This window comes from Gadus macrocephalus, chromosome 7, assembly GCF_031168955.1.
Source record: "Gadus macrocephalus chromosome 7, ASM3116895v1".
Taxonomy (NCBI): Eukaryota; Metazoa; Chordata; class Actinopteri; order Gadiformes; family Gadidae; genus Gadus; species Gadus macrocephalus.
The window spans coordinates 702,247-723,364 of record NC_082388.1 but is presented as its reverse complement, the minus strand read 5'-3'; the positions used below and the strand labels follow the sequence as shown (position 1 = coordinate 723,364).

Below are 21,118 nucleotides of genomic sequence, written 5' to 3'. Positions count from 1 at the left end.
ACATAATCAGGCCGTATAGAATGCAACATGTTTAATAGCCTAACTTTCAATAGATGAGGAAAAACATGAACGTCGCAATAACGAGGCATATAGTGTTACGAGTAGCATATGTGTGTGCGGGAGAATGGCAGTGTGCGTAAGCGTGTGTGAGTGACGTCAGCGAGTGAGTGGACGAGCGAGGAGAGCGAGCGGTAGCGCGTGTGTCTAGTGAAGAAGCGAACGAGTCCGGTAGAATAAAGTACCCATCCTGTCAATAATCGGTGGCCGCTTCATTCCGACCTATAAGCAGACAGACTGCCTGTCAAATCACACAAAACAATAGAGACAGGATCACACAGGCAATTTTTTTCGCGCTTGGCCCACTCTGGATAAATGTCGTTCATATCGCATATGAGGACTTCGACGGCTGTGGAGAAATAGAATCCTCCGTAGCCACGGAGAGCTGTGATCACAGAGAGGGCATCTCGTCATATATTTACGGCATCGATAGGAGGGGGCGCTGTCAGCAGACTATTATCTAGACAAATTATTAGCAAATTTCAATCGGACAATTTGACCGAAGAGTTAGAAAGGGCATATCGCGCTTCTGCCTTCTCACACCGCGAGACAGCTTCGTGGCTTTGAGTATCGCGATTTTCGGTTTGATACGCGTATCGTTACAGCCCTACTAGACACATGAGTTAATGCAGTAATAAACATTAACTAATGTTAGTTCAGAGCTAATTCATGTTTCTAGTCATCCTTGAATTAACATTAGTTAATGCTTAATACTGCATTAACTAATGTTAATTCATAGTTAATTCATGTCTAGTTATCCTTTACTAATGGTGTTAACTAAGGTATTCAATGATCCATTTGTATAACTGTGTGTATGCGTGTGTCAATGTGTCCTTGTGTTTCCGTGCGTCTGTCTCCATGTGTGTTTGAGTATGTGTTTGTGTCTATGAGTCTGTGTGGTTTTTCTATGCATGTGTCTAATATCTGTGTGTCTGTGTCTCTGTGTGTGTGTGTGTGTGTGTGTGTGTGTATGTGTTTCCATGTGTGTGTGTATGTCGCTGTGTGTGTCCCTGTCCCTGTGATTAGCTGGCCTACATCAGCAGTGTGTGTCTAATATGTGTGTGTGTTTGTGTGTGTCCCTGTGTGCGACTAGCTGGGCTACACCAGCAGTGTGTGTCTAATATGTGTGTGTGTGTGTCTGTGTGTGTCCCTCTGTGCGTCTAGCTGGGCTACACCAACAGTGTGTGTCTAATATGCGTGTGTGTCTGTGTGTCCCTGTGTGCGACTAGCTGGGCTACACCAGCAGTGTGTGTGCGGGCGGCGGTCGCTGCCTGTCCCTCTCTGACCGTAACGTGATGGGCTTCATCGCCGGCCTCCACGAGGTGGCATCCGCCGAGAGGAGGTTCTACTGCCGGCTGACTGCCATCAAGACCGGGGCGCTGCGCCCTCTGCTGGAGGCCGGTGAGTACTACACCAACACACCTGTTAAAGGCCCCCTGCTGGAGGCCGGTGAGTACTACACCAACACACCTGTTAATGGCCCCCTGCTGGAGGCCGGTGGGTACTACACCAACACACCTGTTAAAGGCCCCCTGCTGGAGGCCGGTGAGTACTACACCAACACACCTGTTAAAGGGCCAGTAAGAGGCCCTGTTGGGGCTGGTGGGGGGGTTCAGCCTCCTCTACTGTAGGTTAGCTAACCTCCTCTCCCCCCCAGAGTCCCTGAGCCCCACTCTGGGGGCAGTCCTGGTGGGGGGGTTCAGCCTGCTCTACTGTAGGTTAGCTAACCTCCTCTCCCTCCCCCCCCCCCCCCAGAGTCCCTGAGCCCCACTCTGGGGGCGGTCCTGCTGGGGCTGCTCCAGACCCTGGTGGGGGGGTTCAGCCTGCTCTACACCCTGACGGGGCAGCACTCCGCCAGCCTGACCTCTGCCCTGCGGCGGGGCCGCGACCTCCAGGCTCTGCTCCTCCTCAACCACGCCCACATCTTCCTGGACGCCTACCGGCAGTAAGCCCCGCCCCCCCACACCCCGACCAACAGGGGAGGAGCCGTGAGACACAATCACACATCCGTGGTTTGGACGCTCTGCTTTAGGTGTTTTATCTGTCAATGCCTCTGGTGGTGACATAGAGACAGTATTTACACAGGGAGATGTTTGATGAAGGATCAGCAGTACGTAGTGTGGATATAGTGACTCAACAGGTTGAGGCAGGTAATAAACACTCCGACTTTCTGTTTAGAAGGTGAAGGAAAGCACTGTTAATGTAAGACTCAACATGTTTTAGAAACTTCTGTGGGAAGGTCTGATAAAATAGTTATCTGTCTCTGTCTGTCTGTCTGTCTGTCTGTCTGTCTGTCTGTCTGTCTGTCTGTCTGTCTGTCTGTCTGTCTGTCTGTCTGTCTGTCTGTCTGTCTGTCTGTCTGTCTGTCTGTCTGTCTGTCTGTCTGTCTGTCTGTCTGTCTGTCTGTCTGTCTGTCTGTCTCTTTCTCTCTCTGTCTCTCTGTCTCTCTGTCTCTCTGTCTGTCTGTCTGTCTGTCTGTCTGTCTGTCTGTCTGTCTGTCTGTCTGTCTGTCTGTCTGTCTGTCTGTTTGTCTCCCTCTCTCCAGGTACTGTACCTACCTGGGTAACTTCCATGTGATGGGGGGCTTCCAGGCTTTGAGCAAACCCGCCCTGTGAGTCCAGAACACACACACACAGGCCATCTCCTCTCTGATTGGTGCGTTGGTCCATCAATCCCAGGTGTGTTCCTCTGACAGTGCCCCCCCCCCCCCCTCTGATCCAGGGAGGTGTTCGGTAAGACCTTGGATCCCCTGCTGCGGCTGTCTGAGAGCCCAGAGGAGGGTCCGGCCTCCGACCACTTGATGGCGCTGTTCGCCCTGCCTCTGGGACACCTGGGGGAGTACGGCCGCCTGCTGCTCAAGCTGGCCACCTGCTACGAAGTGGTGGGTCCCCCTGGCCCACCTGGTCTACCAGGACCAGGTCCTGGGTCTGATACCTGGTCTATGAAGGGGTGGGTCTGACTAGTCCACCTAGGGGAGGTTCACAGATACCCCAGACTGGGTCTCTCTCTAGACCTTCCCTCAGACCACACCCTGGGTCTGTAGACTGGAGGGAGATTCTGTTGTATTGTAGAATGTTGTTCTTAAGTGTCTCTCTGTGTGTCTGTCTCTCTGTGCGTCTGTCTCTCTATGTGTGTGTCTCTCTCTGTGTCTGTCTCTCTCTGTGTCTGTCTCTCTCTGTGTCTGTCTCTGTGCGTCTGTCTCTCTCTGTGTCTGTCTCTCTCTGTGTCTGTCTCTCTCTGTGTCTGTCTCTCTGTGTGTCTGTCTCTCTCTGTGTCTGTCTCTCTGTGTGTCTGTCTCTATGTGTCTGTCTCTCTGTGTGTGTCTCTGTGTGTGTCTGTCTCTCTGTGCGTCTGTCTCTCTTTCTGTCTGTCTCTCTGTGTCTAACTCTCTGCGTCTGTCTCTCTCTGTGTCTCTCTCCAGTCCTCCAGTGAGTACCAGCGGCTCCACTCTGCCTGCTCTCAGTTTGAGGCTCTGACTCTTCATCTGAAGAAGAGGAGGAAGGAGGCAGAGTACACTCACCACTTCTGGAAGAGCTTCCCCGGCAAGATGACGGTACTGTCTCTGTGTCTGTGTCTGTGTCTGTGTCTGTTTGTGTGAGTGTGTGTGCCTGTTTGTGTGATTCTGTGTGTGTGTGTGTGTCCTCTGACCTGCAAACTATAATGCAAACTATAACAAATAAAGAGTCTGGGCTCCATGAGCCACTGGGGATGCTGTGGTCGTGTCTCACGCGCTGTCCCGGTATCCAGGCGAGGAGGTCCTTCCGTGGTCTCCTGTGGTCTTCTCTAGACCGGGTCCCGGGGCAAAGGTCCGTCCGGGTAGGGGATCTCGCTCCGCTCTCTGCCCCTTAGGGATGGGCCGATAGTCGATTCTATCGACTATCGACGATAGATGGATTCCATCGTCGATCGTCTCGACGTAGCCAATAAAAAGGCGATAATTATATTTTAATTATTATTATTTTTTTTATTTTATTTATTTATTTTTTTAAAGCGCTGTGGTAGCTATTTTTTCAACTTAAAAAGCCCCTCAAATTGTAATTGAAATTAACTGGCACCGGTGGAAAACATACTATGTAGCGCTGACCTGCTGTATTCACTCACTGCTGCGAGAGGAGAGGGGTGGGGCTCGAAACCTACCGGTCTGCTCGCACGGCGAAATGACATCACACCCCGCTGCACCATTTCCGGGTCACAGCTGTGGTACATGAGCTGTGTTCGAAATCGTTCCCTATTCACTCACTCACTATTCCCTATAGTGTTCATGATATAGTGCACTACATAGGGAACGTACAAACGAGAATTCGGACACTACGCTGAACATTTCTAAACGTAATTTGCGTCAGTAAATGCGCCGGGTATTTGTGTGACGCAGACAGATGCGCCCAGATTGTGTAAACAAACCGGGCACTCTAGAGGAAAGCTGGAGGTTGTATTGATGTTGAATGTTACATTTCCTTGAACAAGGTTTTTCTTATTAATTTTGAATGTTTCATTTTCTTGTTAAATCCCAAATAAATTGTTGATATTTCTAAACGAAAGCCGGAGACTCCATCATTAAATGTAGTCGTTTTCGCCGCTTGCGGTTATAGAGTGGCGAAGTCACGCCCCTTCCGGTAGGGCTCATGGGACCTATGAGATCGAAAAATATGAATGGGTGTCAATGGAGAGAAAATAATTATTTTCTGGTCCCAGTCTTTATATGCCCTGGATTACACATATGTTGTTTGTGAATTTAAATGATAATTTTTCATGCAAAGAAAACTAAAAATGTTCGTGAAGAAGTTTGATAATTTTAGGTTTTATGTGAGGCCGCTTTGTGAACTACAGCTCTTCGCTGCTCTCGACGCATATGATATACGTCACCACACCCGCCCTTGGAACTCGGCACAGAGATGGCGATCTCTCTGCCCCACTTCACCGCTTTTTCCAAGGGGAGGATAAAAGCATCGAAAGAGGTGAAAACCATTATAAGTCGGGGCACGTGCAGAGTTTCAGTTATGCCGATGTGAAGATTGTCGGTCTTCTCCACGCCAGTCGCAGGGAGCGTGACGTCACATACGAGCCGTGTCGTCTTTCTCGTTGTGTTTTCTCTACAGCCTTTATCTGAACAATTGCACAATAAACGGTCGAACTCTTTGCATGAAAAATTATCCTTTAAATCCACAAACAACATATGTGTAATCCAGGGCATATAAAGACCGGGACCAGAAAATAATTATTTTCTCTCCATTGACACCCATTCATATTTTTCGATCTCATAGGTCCCATGAGCCCTACCGGAAGGGGCGTGACTTCGCCACTCTATTGAGCTTCTTCTTCTCCTCCGGAAATACACGACTGCATTGCATTGTGGTATATGGGAGTAACACGTAGGGAACATCATATGTACACTCACATTTTGGGTATTTTAAGTGCACTATATAGGGCATGAAATTAACCAGTGAGAATTCGAACAACGCTACAAAATAGCGAGCACCCTATATAGTGCACTATATCCGTGATAGGGAACGATTTCGAACACAGCTACGAGCTGTGTGTCATCAGCGTGTCATCATGACCGCCGCCGACGCATCGAAACTTAAATCAGCGGAGGCTCACGGCTCACGCTGGTCCAAGGGGAAGACCATCGTATTTGTTTTTAAGAAAAAAAATCGAAAAATAAAAACGCGATTTTTTTCAAAGTGATAAATTATTATAAATAATTAATATTATAAAATTATTATAAAGATGACCCCCCCGATAGTATCGACTATCGGCGATCGCTAGGGGGCGCTATCGGACGATGAAGCTTGTAGACGATTGCCCAACCCTACTGCCCCTACATGGGTCACATACCTCCTCTCTTTAGACTGCATCTCAGCTTCTCTTTATAGCCCTCACCTGGGTCTGATTGGCCTGGTACACAGGTGTCTCCCGTTGGCGTTGAGTGGGACCTTGCCAATGCGACCCTTGGCGCCCTCTGGGGGAAAAGGGTGGTAGACAGCTCGTATTACCTGCCCTCTGGGCTTCCAGGCCCGCCGTGTCGGGGCCGGGTTGCCACACTCCTCCCCCCTTAGATGTAGCCCCGGGGCGCCTCTGACTGCCCAGAGGCATGCGTCCCGACGGGACAGGGCATCAGCATTGGCGTGTTCCCGCCCTGGTCGGTGGTCCACTTTGAAGCGGTAGTCCTGTAGGGCCAGGAACCACCGTGTCACCCTGGCGTTTGTATCCTTGGCGGTGGCCATCCACTTGAGCGGGGCATGGTCCGTCACCAGGGTGAACTCCCGGCCCAGGAGGTAGTACCGCAGCTTATCTACGGCCCACTTGATGGCCAGGGCCTCCTTCTCCACGGTGGAGTAGTTCCTTTCATTCGGGAGGAGTGTCCTGCTAATGTACGTCACCGGGTGCTCCTCCGCGTCCTGGACCGGCGTCGGAGTGGACTATAAGGGGCAGAGTAAAATCAGGCGTTAGTAGGACTGGCTCGGAGCGTAGGGCCCGTTTGAGGACTGAATGCTCCTTCTGCTGCCTCCGACCAGGTAACGCGGTCCGGCAGGGCCTTCCGGGTCAGGTCATGTAGGGGGCTTGCCAGGGTGGCGAAACTGGGAATGAACCTTTGATAGTAGCCTACCAGACCGAGGAAGGACTTGACCTGCTTCTTGGAGGTGGGGCGGGGCCAATCCAGGATGGTCTTCACCTTGGCCTCCTAGGGTCGGAAGTTCCCGCGTCCGACTCTGTAGCCCCGGTATGAGGCCTCCTCCAAGCCCAGACGGCACTTGGCGGGGTTATTATTATTATTTATTTATTTGATTAGGACAGAACCTTAAAGATTAGACAGACATCCAAAAACAGCTGAAAACTATCGAAGTCCATGATTTTGTGTTTATTTGTAATTTTACAATAATGGTAGTATATAGGTTTTTTGTCTAGTGTTTTAAGAGTTCTCTTGAATAAAGATTTGATTGGTTTTAAAGTGCTCTCAGATGTATGTGACCATGTTGTGTAACAGTACGAGATGTGAGTAAATATCATTGCATGCATATAAGTCTTTGCTGTCTCCATAGTCAGGAAAGGTCTTATATGCTTGAAATTTGATAAATTAAATTTAATTGTGTTTTTAACTTTCTTAACATGCTGCTTAAAATTAAGGTTAGAATCGAAGATGACCCCGAGGTACTTAAAATATTCAACCACCTCAAGTCTCTCACCACCAACCATGACTGATGGTTGCTGTCCCGCAGTTGGCTGTCGGGAGAACAACATACAGACAGTTTTCTTTGTATTCAGATGTAGACAACAGTTTTGGAGCCAATGGGACACTGGCACCATGGCTCCTGAGAGTACTGCAGCAGCTTCTTTGATTGAGCTGGCATGACAGTATAATACAGTATCGTCAGCATATAGTTGCACTTTAATATTTCTACAGACATCTGGTAAGTTATTGACATACAGGCTGAATAAAACAGGGCCCAATATTGAGCCCTGTGGTACTCCAGCAGAACAAGTTAGATAAGAAGATAATGAATCACCAATTTGAACTGCCTGTTTCCTGTCTGACAGGTATGATTTCATCCAACAGAGGGCGCTGTTTGAGAAGTTAAAATGGGTTAATTTGGCAATAAGCAAGTCATGATTGATGGTGTCGAAAGCACGCTTTAAATCTAGAAATACCGCAGCTACAAAGCCGCCTTTATCCAGCAGGCTTTTTAAGTTTTCCAGGAAATAGCAAGTAGCAGTCTCTGTTGAGTGAAGTTTCCATTATTTAAGTGTTCTGTCAGTTTTCTGGTAACCCATTTCTCTGCTACTTTGGAAATTATGGGCAAGATACTTATTGGTCGATAGTTCTCAGATTTTGTTTTGTCCCCAGCCTTAAAGACTGGGGCGACCCTAGCAATCTTCCATGTTGATGGTACCGCTCCTTGTTTTATGGATAGATTTACAAGATGTGCAATTGGGTCAGCAACAGCCTCTTTATGGGTTTTCAAAAAGTCATTAGTAAGACCAAATGTATCTCTGGCCTTTGAACTTTTTAGGGATGAGATTATTTGTATTACCTCCAGGACAGATATTTCTTCAATGCTAAACATTGGTTTGCTTGCATCGACAGGATTGTGAGGATTCTGCGAGCAGTTAAAGTGCTTTGTCAGTTCCTCAACTGAGCTAATGAAAAATCTGTTGAGATAATTTACAATGATGTCTAGATTGTTAGTTAGCTTATCATTTACCTGGAGCTGTAGATCACTTAGATAGTTAGACTTGTCCCGTCTCAATAATTGATTTAAATTTTTCCATATTAGCTTTCCATTACCATTTGCCCCTTTTATCGTCTCAATGTAGAACTCAGCTTTCAATTTGCGAGTCATCCTCAGAACTTTATTTCGTAGTGATGTAAAAATGTGTCTGTCACTTGCAGTTCTTGTTCTTAGAGATTGCTTTAAAGCGTTATCTCTACTTTTCATTAATTTAATAATTTCATTGGCGGTGAGACCCGCCCTCCTCAGCTCCCCCAGGACCGCTCTTAGGTGTCTCAGGTGGATGTCCCAGCTGGCGCTATGGATGATGATGTCATCAATGTAGGCGGCGGCGTAGGCCTGGTGTGATCGCAGGAGACGGTCCATCATGCGCTGGAACGTGGCCGGAGCTCCATGCACCCTGAAGGGAAGCACCGTGTACTGGTATAGTCCCCCGGGGGTCGCGAACGCCGTTTTCTCCCGGGCGGTCTTGCTGAGGGGGACCTGCCAATATCCCTTGGTAAGGTCGAGGGTGGTGAGGTACCGAGCGGGCCCGAGCCGCTCGATGAGTTCGTCGACCCGGGGCATTGGGTACGCGTCGAACTCCGAGACCTCGTTCAGCCTCCTAAAGTCATTGCCGAATCGAAATGATCCACCTGGCTTCGGGACCAGGATGATTGGGCTGGACCAGGTGCTGTGTGACTCCTCGATCACCCGGAGCTGGAGCATTTTCTTGACCTCCTCCCGTATGGCGACCCGACGGGCCTCTGGGACTCGGTACGGGGGTACGCGTACCGTGACGCCTGCCTCTGTCCGGATGTCGTGTTGAGCGACCGTTGTTCTCCCGGGTACCTCGGAGAACACGTCCTGGTGTTGCAACACCACGTCATTGAGGTCTTGTTTCTGGGTGGGGCTGAGGTCCTCGCCCATCGGGACCTCTGGTACGCCTTGCCGGGCGACGAGGGCCACGGGGACCGGCACCGGTGGGGTTGTCCCGGCCTTCCACTGCTTCAAGAGGTTGACATGATACAGCTGGGTGGGCTTGCGCCTCCCCGGCTGCCGCACCCGGTAGTTCACCTCCCCCACGCGGTCGACCACCTCATACGGTCCCTGCCACTTGGCCAGGAACTTGCATTCGGCAGTAGGGATGAGAACCAGGACCCACTCCCCCGGCTGGAAGAGACGCAGCTGGGCCCCACGGTTGTAGGTCCGTGCCTGGGCCTACTGTGCCTGGTGCAGATGCTCCCGTACTATGGGCCAGACCTGCGCCATTCTCTCTCGTACCTGCTCGACATTCTTTATTCTTTATTTCAAGGATAGCCCCTTGAGATGTATCATCTCATTTTCGAGGGGGTCCTTACAATAATGACAAATAATACAATGAAAGTGAAAAGTAAGTTATAAACATAAATTCAAACACATAGGCACAAGGACAAACACACGCACACTCACACACCCACACACACTCCAACAATGCTCCCCATAGCTACCCCCCCCCCCCCCCTCCCACCCCCTATCAGCCAGTATTACACAGAGTACAATCAAATATATTAATATACATTTCATACAATAAATACATTTTCTTGCATGCACAAGTAGAATATACAGTACATATTTGAACCCAGATACACACATGTAAATAGTATAGTGGACAAAAGGAAAGCAGGTATGAGTAGAATGAGTCCTAGAGAGAAAAGGTAAGATAGATCAGAAACAAGAGCAGGATGTTTTATGATGCAAAACTAAAGATGATTTGAAGATATGGAAAGAAGTAATAGACCTAAGTGAGGAGGGAAGGTTGTTCCAATCTGATGGAGCTTTGAATTTGAATGCCCGACGACCAATTTCTTTCCTGATTCTAGGTTTAATTAGAAACAGGTGGTCCATGTGCCGTAGGCTGTATCGAGAAGTTAGAGGGATTAAGAGTTGTTTCAAATATGAAGGGAAATTGAGATGGATGCATTTGAATGTAAGTATTGACCAATGGAATTGCCTTCTGGAATTAGGGGCAAGCCAGTTCAGGGACTCATACATGAGGCAGTGATGGGTTATATAAGGACACCTGAGCACAAATCTACAAAGACTATTATATAACACATTAAGAGGACGGAGATTTGTTTCAAAAGTGTTACCATAGATAACATCAGCATAGTCCAATATTGGGAGTATTAATTGCATTATAAGTCTTTTCCGGACTTCTTGTGAGAAGCAGTCAACAGAACGATAAAGAGATTTCAGGCAACCAAAGATTTTCTTGGTGATTGCATTAATATGGGGTTTAAAGGATAGCTGAGAATCAAGCCAGAGGCCTAGATATTTAAATTCTTCAATTTTTTCTATTGTTGTTCCATCAAGAAGACTAATAGACCAGTTACTTGACAACAAATGACCAGGTTGAGTACAAAACAACATACTATATGATTTTTTCTTATTCAACAGAAGCTTATTTGAAGAGAACCATATTTGAACCAAATTAAAATCAGATTGTAGAGAGTGTTGAATTTGTAAGATATCAGAGCTGGATGAGTATAATACAGTGTCATCTGCATATAAATTAATTTGAGAGTCCAAACAGATTTGAGGAAGATCATTGATAAAGATCGAGAACAAAAGAGGACCCAAGGATGAGCCTTGTGGAACACCTTTATCATTGATCTTAAATTCTGATAGACTTCCCTGAAAGGAGACACACTGACTTCTAAAATGAAAAAAATTGTTAAAAAATAATAGAGAGTTAGTAGAAAGACCAATAGCATACAATTTATCTAAGAGAATGATCGATCATATCAAATGCTTTTGAAAGGTCAATAAATATAGCACCTGTAGGCATCTTGCTGTCAGCTGCTGACAATATGTCATTTGTAAATTTTAGAAGAGCAGTGGTGGTAGAGTAATTAGGTCGAAAACCTGATTGGTGTGGAGATAATATGTTATTGTCTGCAAGGTATTTAGATAATTGATTAAATATTAGTTTTTCAAATATTTTTGCTATACTGTTGATAATTGAGATTGGTCTATAATTGTTGGTGTCTGAGGTGTCACCTCCTTTATGAAGAGGGGTTACTCTAGCGCTTTTCCATGATGACGGTGTTTCACAAGTTGCGAAAGATAAATTAAATAAATCAGCCAGTGGAAATGATAAAACTTGAGAGGCAAGTTTAAAGAACTTAATTTCCAGACCATCTGGACCAGCACTGCATCCAGAGCTTAGGCTATCAATAACCCGCTGAACATCAATTGGAAAGATAGTTTTAAAGCAAAAAGAGCTGCCACACCTATTCTGATTCGAGGTAAGACCAGAGTAACCAGATAAAGAGCTACCAATTGTAGCGAAGTGCTGGCTAAATGCCTCTGCAATTAATAAAGGTTCACTCACAGTTTGATTATTTAGTCTAATATGCGTTGCAGGGCTTTTTGTGGATTTATTGGTTATACTATTGATTCTCTTCCAAAATTTCTTCGGGTTCCTAAAATCAGTTGATAAGCAGTCTTTATAGTAATTTCCTTTAGCATTTCTTGTGTTGGTTTTACATTTATTCCTTAGCTCCTTATAAGCATTCCAGTCAGCAGCATCATTTGTTTTACGGTATTTTTTCCAGGCCTTGTCTCTTTGTTTGAATAAGTGTATGAGATCTCCCTTGATCCAAGGTAGATGTCGACCCTTGACCATAATTGATTTCAAAGGAGCATGCTTGTTGATTATCTCGACAAACTCAGTATAAAAAAAATTCCAAGCATCTTCAACAGATGGGATTAATTTGAATCTCTCCCAATTTATATTTAGTATATCCTGAGTGAAGTGTTCAGGGTTAATTTTATTAAATTGTCTTACTTTAATTATTTTAGGAGGAAGATGAGGCACTTTGATTTTCCAAATACAAAAAATCATAGAGTGGTCACTGAAAGAGTCAGGTAAGACCCCAGATTGTACAATTCTGCCAGGATGGGAAACTAAAATCCAATCAAGCAAAGAAGAAGAACTGGGACCGACTCTAGTGGGTTCAGTTATGAGTTGAGTTAGATTTATGCTGTTAAAGAGGTTCCGATCTTTTTGAGAGGAGCGATCCAGCCAATTAGAATTGAAGTCACCTAATATGATTTTTTTCACTGGTGCAGTCTAAAGAATTAATGGTAGACAGGATACAGTCAGTAGTGTCTGCTGGGGCAGATGGAGGTTTATAAATATTTCCAATGATTAGACGTTTATTTTCATGAAAAATGATTTTGACGAAAAGGCCTTCAAACTGCTGGGGATTCTCATTTGGAAGAACAAGTTCTGCGATCAAATTTGAGGATATGGTCCACTAGGGTACGATGGGGGGAGGGTCGGCTCTCCCAGGCTTCTTTTGTCAGGTCTAGTAGTCCCCTTGGCCGCCGTCCGTACAGCAGTTCAAAGGGGGAGAACCCTGTCGAGGCCTGGGGTACCTCTCTCACCGCGAAGAGGACGTGAGGGAGGAGCTGGTCCCAGTTCTTTCCGTCTTTCTCCATGCATCTTCAGCATGTGCTTTAAGGTTTTGTTGAACCTTTCCACCAGCCCGTCCGTCTGGGGGTGGTACACTGAAGTCCTCAGCTGCTTCACCTGCAGGAGACTGAGAAGCTCTTTTAGCACACGCGACCAGTTTAAAGGTAGCTTAAGGGGTAGGGGGAGGGCTAACATCCCCTCAAAATTGAGATTTTCGATGGGCACCCTCAAAGCGCTTCAGTTGTGACGTGCTCCCACAATACCTTGCGAGAAAACGGAAAATCAAGAAATATCCTAGACAAGATGGAGGGCGAAAAGATGAGACAGGATTGGAAAAACACAAATGTAAGTGTTTTCTCTTTAATTAACTAGTAATTATTTTATTAATTATACTCTGCAGCCCGGCCGCGGACTCTCGGAAAATCGCGAAAGTCTGTGGCCGACTTTCGCGGAATATCGTGAAAGTCCGCGGCCGACTTTCGCGGGCCGCCCGACCCCGGTTCTCGGCCGGGCTGCAGACCGGGCTGGCGACGGCCGGGCTGCAGACCGGGCTGGCGACGGCCGGGCTGCAGACCGGGCTGGCGACGGCCGGGCTGCAGACCGGGCTGGCGACGGCCGGGCTGGCGACGGCCGGGCTGCAGACCGGGCTGGCGACGGCCGGGCTGCAGACCGGGCTGGCGACGGCCGGGCTGCAGACCGGGCTGGCGACGGCCGGGCTGCAGACCGGGCTGGCGACGGCCGGGCTGCAGACCGGGCTGGCGACGGCCGGGCTGCAGACCGGGCTGCATATGACCGGGCTGGATATCATGTCGTATGATATCCAGATCTTCCATGTTCTAGTGACTCCAGGTTAAAAATAAGCTTTATACTAATATATTATATTATATTAGTAATATTCTATAAGTATTATTATACTAATATATTATATTATATTAGTAATATTACATGGTTAATCAATGTATTTTTTGGCAGTACTATATTGTGTACATAGCTATTATATATTGTACATAACATATGGCCATATCAACAAGTTCTGGCATATAATTCCTATTTCCTTCTTATTCGTTTTCTTTCAGGACTTCGTTGAGTCCACTGCCACCAGTCCCCCCACCTCTCCCTCATGCTCCTCCACCCCAGGCACCTCTTCCACCACCCCAGGCACCTCTTCCAAGAGGAGAGTGCCAGGGGGCAGGCGAGGCATGAGGAGAGCGAGGCAAAGTTGGCGGAATGGTGGAGAAGATGTGATTCTCCACCATTCTCTCAAAAGCTGAGAGAGAGTGTGTGTGTGTATTTTTAGGTGTGCGTGTGTGTGTATTTTTAGATGCGTGTGTGTGTATTTTTAGATGTGTGGTTCAGTGTTTCTTATTTAAATAAAGTGTTTCTTCTAAAGTGTTCTTGTTCATAACCGATTATTATCTAAGGGTGCACTCACACTAGGCCATCTGGCCGTGGCTGTTTTAGCACCTAACCGTGCTCAAATCTGCCAGTGTGAGTGTGGCCAGTCTGGCCAGGCCGGGCCAATTTGGCCACTTGGGAGAGGTGTGCTGCTACGGCACGGGCCGCTACGGTACAGATGCTAATGAGCCGACACGCGCTACGCAACCTGAGCTGAATGACGTATAGTCAATGCGACGACCACGGACATAATAAAGGCGACAAGCCTTCTTTTCCATTAAACGGTAAACATCGCGTCAAGCGGTTCAACTGTTGGCTTGTTCTCTGTGTTGTTGTCCATTGTTGTTAAAACTCTGACTGGCGGCAGACTTTATTATGGTCCATGCAGCGGACGCTTGGTGATGACGTGTTACGACGTGATGACGTATGTACAAGAGCCTTCCGTGGCCAGGCCACAGCTGCGACGGCCAACGGCCACGGCCAGATGGCCTAGTGTGAGTGCAGGCCAGAGAACAATGGGGCCATTTGAGCACGGTTAGGTGTGAAAACGGCCAACGGCCACGGCCAGATGGCCTAGTGTGAGTGCACCCTAATACCACCTTTAACATGTAGCTAAGTGACATTCAAAATAAAGGTATATATTACGAGGGACAAATAGTATTATATTTTTTTTAACACTTAATTTAAACATGCCAATTACAAAATATAAATACCATTTCAGGTTAAACATCTTTACAATGGGTCTTGCTCGTTGCCCGAGACAATGGCAGCCAGTCTGTCTCTAACCAGGGGTCTGGTTATCTGCTAGGGGGCACGGGGAGGCCATGATGACGTCACAGGGTAGGGTTGTCCCATTTGGTAGGGGATCGGTTAGGGGTAGCAATGAGGGTTAGGGTTGAGATGTAGGGTTGAGACAGTGAGCAAAGAAACGGGATTGGGCCTTGCTCTGTTAAAATCTCCCGTGCTATCCCCACCGACTAAAAAGCAACATTAGCTCCCAGGCTACGGCCTTAGCGGTTGCGGCGCGGAGGGGCAGGGCTTCCGGGTACCGGGTGGCATAGTCAACCATGACTAATATGTATCGATGTCCCCGGCTGGTCTTGGGGAGAGGGCCCACAATGTCTAGGGCCAGTCGGTCAAAGGGTACCTCAATGATAGGCATCGGTATCAGCGGACTCCGGATCGAGGGTCTCGGGGCCGTCCGCTGGCACTCCGGGCACGCCTGGCAGTACTCCGTAACGTCCTTCTTTATCCCGGGCCAGTAGAACCGGTCTAGGATCCGTTCCCTAGTCTTGTCCATGCCTAAGTGTGCCCCTAGGACGTGTGTGTGGGCCATGAAGAGGACTTTACTGGTGTACGGGCGAGGCACCACCAACTGCTCTATTACTCCCGCCCTCTCGGTTACCCTATACCAGGGTTGCCCAACCAGTCGATCGCGGTCTACCAGTAGACCGCCGACAGATTCCAAGTCGACCGCGAGGGGTGAAGAAAAAAAATAAATACAATTAATTCAAATAAAAAATCCTGCGCAAATACAATTTGTGCGGGACATATACGCGCGGTAGCGCATGCGCAGTTGAATGCCGTCAACAGTAGTTACGCACTCCTAAACGTTGGCATGGCTGAGGGGAAACGAGCTAAGACCTACCATGAGTGGGAGGAAGATTATTGATTATTGTTGAGAAGGTGCCGCGCGCAGATGGAATGAAACCCCCACTGAAGTCCGTAGGTTCACGTTTCAACAACCCCCCCCCCCCGCTTGAAGGTAGGTTTGCAATGTTGACACTAGGCTGGTAGATCTCGGGAGGTTGGCTACTTGAAAAGTAGATCTTGGGTCAAAAAAGGTTGGGCACCCCTGCCCTATACAATAGGCCTGACCTGGTGCAGAAGTGCGGGTACAGTAGGGCACTCACCGAGTCCCTGGCGCGACCGTCATGGGCGACAACGTGGCTCCAGGCGTGTTTAAGGGTGTCATCCTGCAGTTGAGTGGTGCCGAACTGTCCGGGACGGTCCGACCCCCTCCCGGTTGGGGGGAAGTCCGAGAGCTCCGTGAGGGGGGAACTCTCCGTCTCTCCTAACCCGGCAGGTCGCTCCGACGCTGTCAGGGTGTCGAGGGTCCAGGCAATGAGTCTCGCCGGGTGGGCGGGCTGGTGTGCCTGGTGGTGTGGGGCCGTCTCTTCCGGTGCCGTCTCCCTCTCCAGATGTCTCAGCTGGGGAGGAGTGTGGTTCCCGGGCTCCGTAGGCGTGACGAACTGGTTGTCGGTGTCGCCTCGGCTGCGGTCGGGGCGGTCGGGGTCCTGGCTCCGCGTTCCAGAGCCGGTGGAAGATGGGGCAGTCTCTCCCGATCAATAGGGGCACCGGGAGATTGGGTACGATCCCGGCCTTTACGGTGAAGATCCCTCGGGGGGTCCGCACGACCACATGGCACGTGTCGTAGGTGCGGGTGTCCCCATGTACACAGGCGACCTCCATCGGTTCCCCCGTCCTTCCGACGGCTAGGTCGGGCCGGAGGAGGGTGACGACACTCCCCGTGTCGATGAGGGCCTGAGTGTCCTTGTCGCCCACCCGAGCCGGGAGGTTCGGGGCTCCGGCCTCCTGATGCGCCCAACAGGTGGTGAGTAGACACGGTCCTGGCCGGCCCTCGCCCGCGAAGGCCGAGGGCATAGACACATCCCGGTTCTCCGGGCAATTACGAGCGAGGTGTCCTGTCTGGCCGCAGTTAAAGCACCGCCATACCTCTCTGGCTTCTGGCGATTGGGTCTGTGATTTCGGCTGATCTATCCGTCGAGGGGGTTCCGGTCCTCGCCGGTCCCTACGGGTCTCGATCGGGCGGGGCTGTGGCCGGATGGCGCTGTTTAGCTGTCGGGCCACCTGCCAGTTCTCCAGCTGGCGGATCAGCTCGTCCACCGTGGTCGGATGGTTGGTGGCGAGGGTTCTCTGGGCTTCCGGCGGATGGTGTTGTCCAGTAACACCCGGTCGAGAGCGCTGGGACCATCCTCTCCCGCGAGCCATCTCCTGATGAGCCGCGCGTGCTGGGCGATCTGGGACCTCACGGCGCCCTTGGGGTCGAAGCGCCAGTCGTGGAACCGTTGGGCCCTGGCCGCCAGGCTATGTCCATAGTACGCCAGTACCGCCTGCTTGAGGGTCTGGTACTGACTCGCCTGTTCTGGGGTCAGGTCCTGGCTCGCCTGCTGTGCGGGTCCCGTGAGGAAGGGGGCCACGATGTGTGCCCACTGGTCCTCCGGCCATCTTTCTCTCCGAGCCGTCCTCTCGAAGACCTCCAAGTAGGCCTCGACATCGTCCTCTGGTCCTAACTTGGTTAGCCGGCTGGTGGGCGCTGAGATCGGAGAGACGTCCGGGGAGCGCATTTCCAGCCGTATGACGGCCTGCCGGAGGAGGGCCCTTTCCTCGGCGGCGTCTCGCAGGAGGGCGGCCGCAGCTGCGGCCCCGTCTGGGTTCTGCATTCGGGGCGGGTGGTCCCGAAAAAAATAGCAGGAAAAAAATGTTGCGTGGTCGGATTGCCTGCCTTCTCCACCATATGTGGTAACCCGGCTCAAGGAACAAGAGTCTCGGATGCTCAAACTGCCAACAAGGCACGTTTATTAATTCCAAAGAACGAAAAAAAGGGGAATCACCCGTCAATGCAAACTATAACAAATAAAGAGTCTGGGCTCCGTGAGCTACTGGGGATGCTGTAGTGATGTTACGTTTTGCGTCGAGGCATCGAGGCGTGTGTCGAGTATCTCGGCTCCTCCCCCAGCGAAGCTCCGCTTCGAGTAGGATTCACGTTGGCAAAATGACGTAGGGTGTGACGTTCGAGGCTTCGCCTCGGGCTTCTGCTTCGAAATATGGGTTCAGTATTGGCGGGAGATTTCGACTATAAAGATGTCCCGTATACGATCACAACCTTGTGGTATATTCAATATACCACTAGTCTGTGATCGTAGTAGTTTGAGCATTGCATTTTCTGTAGTATCAATCGAAACATCACACATTGTGTAAACATCACGTAGGGAGCTACGTGAAACATTACCCCCCCCTGCACCTCCCTCCAAAGTTACACAAAACACTGTCCCCCACATCCACATCCACATCCACATTTCCCCTTTTACAAAATCAGTTCTATCATTCTGCCAAAAAAATTCAATTAATGAGTCCTTCTCAGTTATCATGCAGTGTGGGTCGGCTTAGCTCAGGTGGTAAAGCAGTTGACCTGTAACCAGTAGTTTGCTAGTTCAATCCCCAGCTCCTCCTAGCTCAGTGTTGTCTTCACCCTGTCACTTTGCTCCTGACAGCTGACTGTCGCCTTCCATGGTTGACTCTGCCGTCGGTGTGTCAATGTGTGTATTTACCGATGTAAGTCGTATTGGATAAAAGCGTCTGTTAAGACACACTTTTTGCCAAATGATTTATTTTCTAGCATGAGCTCTGTGCCATTTTATGAATGTCACACTCACACACATGTATCACTGAAATTACTTCAATTCTCAAATGATTTAATGTTGTATCGGCACACGAAGCAAAAATCACATTTTGGGTTGGTTTGTCATAATTTCATTCACCACTAGATGTCCCTAGCGTACTCATTTGAAGCTTCGAGCACGAACCACTTTGGTGGTTCATCTGGCTTTGAGGCTTTGACGTTTCATGAGGCATCATCTCGGCACCACTAGGATGCTGTGGTCGTGTCTCACGCGCTGTCCCGGTATCCAGGTGAGGAGGTCCTTCCGTGGTCTCCTGTGGTCTTCTCTAGACCGGGTCCCGGGGCAAAGGTCCGTCCGGGTAGGGAATCTCGCTCCGCTCTCTGCCTCTACATGGGTCACATACCTCCTCTCTTTAGACAGCATCTCAGCTTCTCTTTATAGCTCTCACCTGGGTCTGATTGGCCTGGTACACAGGTGTCTCCCGTTGGCGTTGAGTGGGACCTTGCCAATGCGACCCTTGGCGCCCTCTGGGGGAAAAGGGTGGTAGACAGCTCGTATTACCTGCCCTCTGGGCTTCCAGGCCCGCCGTGTCGGGGCCGGGTTGCCACACCTGTGTGTGTGTGTGTGTGTCCTCTGACCTGTGTGTGTGTGTGTGTGTGTGTGTCCTCTGACCTGTGTGTGTATGTCCTCTGACCTGTGTGTGTGTAGGACTCCCTGCGGCGGCCTGGGCGTCGTCTGGTGTGTGAGAGCAGTAACAAGGCCCTCAGTCTGCTGAACGCCAGCCGCTTCTCCGTCAACTGGTTCATCCTGTTCAGCGACGCTCTGGTGCACGCTCAGGTACACACACACACAGACACACACAAACACAGAGAGACACACAAACACACACCGAGAGTCTGTGTAATAACATTGCATCTAAAGATACTACTTTTGCCTTATCAAAATTACTCTTGTTTTGCCTTTTCTTTCTTTCTTTTGCTTTTGCTTTCTGTATTGCGGACATGCAATCACACACACACACACACACACACACACACACACACACACACACACACACCCCGTCGTGTTTTAAAAGTGTGTGTTTATCTCCATGCTGGCAGGGCGTGGCGCCTTCCAAAAACATCGTAAGTATGGAGGGAGGGGCTTTAGTGCAGTGACCCCCCGCCAACACACACACTCCTACCCTGAGTCCAGCTTGTGCCACCCTCCCCCACTGCCCGATGAAGACTGTTCTGGAGGCTGAAATGAGTTTGACACCATTAAACCAGGGTGAAAAACAATACAGTGTATTTATGTATTTAAACCTTGTCTACCGTCGATCCAAATGGTAGATAATAGATAATACAAATAAATAATGAATAGATAATGAATAACAGACTCCACAACAGTCTACTGCCCTCTCTCCCTCTCCCACTCTCACTGTGTGATGCACCGATCCCGTAGTGTCTCTCCATGTGTTAGTTCTCATGAGACCACCTCCCCCCTCGTGGGACGGAGTGGGGGGTCCGTCATCGACCGCTTCACAGACCCTCGTTAAGAGGCTTAGTTCGTTAGAACCTCGTTAAGAGGCTCAGCTTGTTAGAACCTTGTTAAGGGAACCTAACAGATCTTAGAGTGGACAGGAAATAATTTGAAGACTTAGTCTCTCTGTCTCTCTGTCTCTCTGTCTCTCTCTCTCTCTCTCTCTCTCTCTCTCTCTCTCTCTCTCTCTCTCTCTCTCTCTCTCTCTCTCTCTCTCTCTCTCTCTCTCTCTCTCTCTCTCTCTCTCTCTCTAGTTCTCCACCCATCACGTTTTCCCGTTGGCCACTCTGTGGGTGGAGCCTATTTCGGAGGAGAACTCTGAACAGTGAGTCTGTAAATCAATCAAATGATAACATTTATGAATATTATAGTCAGTCCGTTCTGCTAGTGTCCACAAAAAAACGCTACACACTGCGACTTATGTATATTTGTGTGTGTGTGTGTCTTTGTACCTGTGTGTGTGTGTGTGTGTGTTATACCTCTGTGTGTGTGTGTGTCTGTGTGTCTCTGTGTGTTATATACCTCTGTGTCTGTGTGTGTATATGATGTCTGTTTGTGTGTGTCTCTGTGTGTGTCTTTGTCTTTGTACCTGTGTGTGTGTGTCTGTGTGTTCCAGGTACGGTCTGAAGGTGATCTCCCCGGAGGAGACCTTCACTCTGCTCGCCTGCTCCCCCATCGAGAAGGTGAGTGGGCGTGGCCCAGCCGTGTCCTGGCCAATGGGATGTCTTCATTCTGAGCTCTGATAAACAAGGATTTTACTGATTAAAAGGTGTGTGTGTGTGTGTGTGTGTGTGTGTGTGTGTGTGTGTGTGCGTGTGCGTGCGTGCGTGCGTGCGTGCGTGCGCCCCCTGCAGGCCAAGTGGCTGCGTGCCATCAACCAGACGGTGGATCTGGCGCTAGGGGGGGCGGGGCCTGACCCCGTCACTCTCAGCCCGGGGGCGGGGCAGAAGGCGGAGCCTCCCATCTCGAGGACGGCCTCCTACACCTTCCACAAGGACGCCCGTCTGAGGGAGGCCACGTACGAGGGCCGCTGGTTGGCAGGCCGGCCCCAC

General features: G+C 49.5%; 1 protein-coding gene and 1 long non-coding RNA gene across 7 annotated transcripts in view; both read left to right on the top strand.

The window, feature by feature from the left end:
* The window catches only part of als2b (alsin Rho guanine nucleotide exchange factor ALS2 b), a 47,294-nt gene that overhangs the window by 11,882 nt on the left and 14,294 nt on the right, over positions 1-21,118 (top strand). For 4 of the 6 annotated variants that reach the window (XM_060055350.1, XM_060055352.1, XM_060055353.1 and 1 more), the window contains exons 10-19: positions 1,287-1,458; positions 1,813-2,002; positions 2,603-2,668; positions 2,779-2,938; positions 3,479-3,610; positions 19,254-19,382; positions 19,646-19,669; positions 20,321-20,391; positions 20,683-20,749; positions 20,921-21,118. The exon at positions 20,921-21,118 is cut by the window's right edge and continues 5 nt beyond it. In XM_060055350.1, coding sequence (XP_059911333.1) covers positions 1,287-1,458; positions 1,813-2,002; positions 2,603-2,668; positions 2,779-2,938; positions 3,479-3,610; positions 19,254-19,382; positions 19,646-19,669; positions 20,321-20,391; positions 20,683-20,749; positions 20,921-21,118 — 1,209 coding nt within the window. The remainder of the gene's footprint in view (positions 1-1,286; positions 1,459-1,812; positions 2,003-2,602; positions 2,669-2,778; positions 2,939-3,478; positions 3,611-19,253; positions 19,383-19,645; positions 19,670-20,320; positions 20,392-20,682; positions 20,750-20,920) is intronic. The other 2 variants (XM_060055356.1, XM_060055351.1) reach the window with 1 other exon arrangement.
* On the top strand, positions 12,621-14,115 carry LOC132460794 (uncharacterized). Its single transcript, XR_009526450.1, has 2 exons — positions 12,621-13,071; positions 13,803-14,115. It is a non-coding gene; the product is annotated as an uncharacterized LOC132460794 (long non-coding RNA).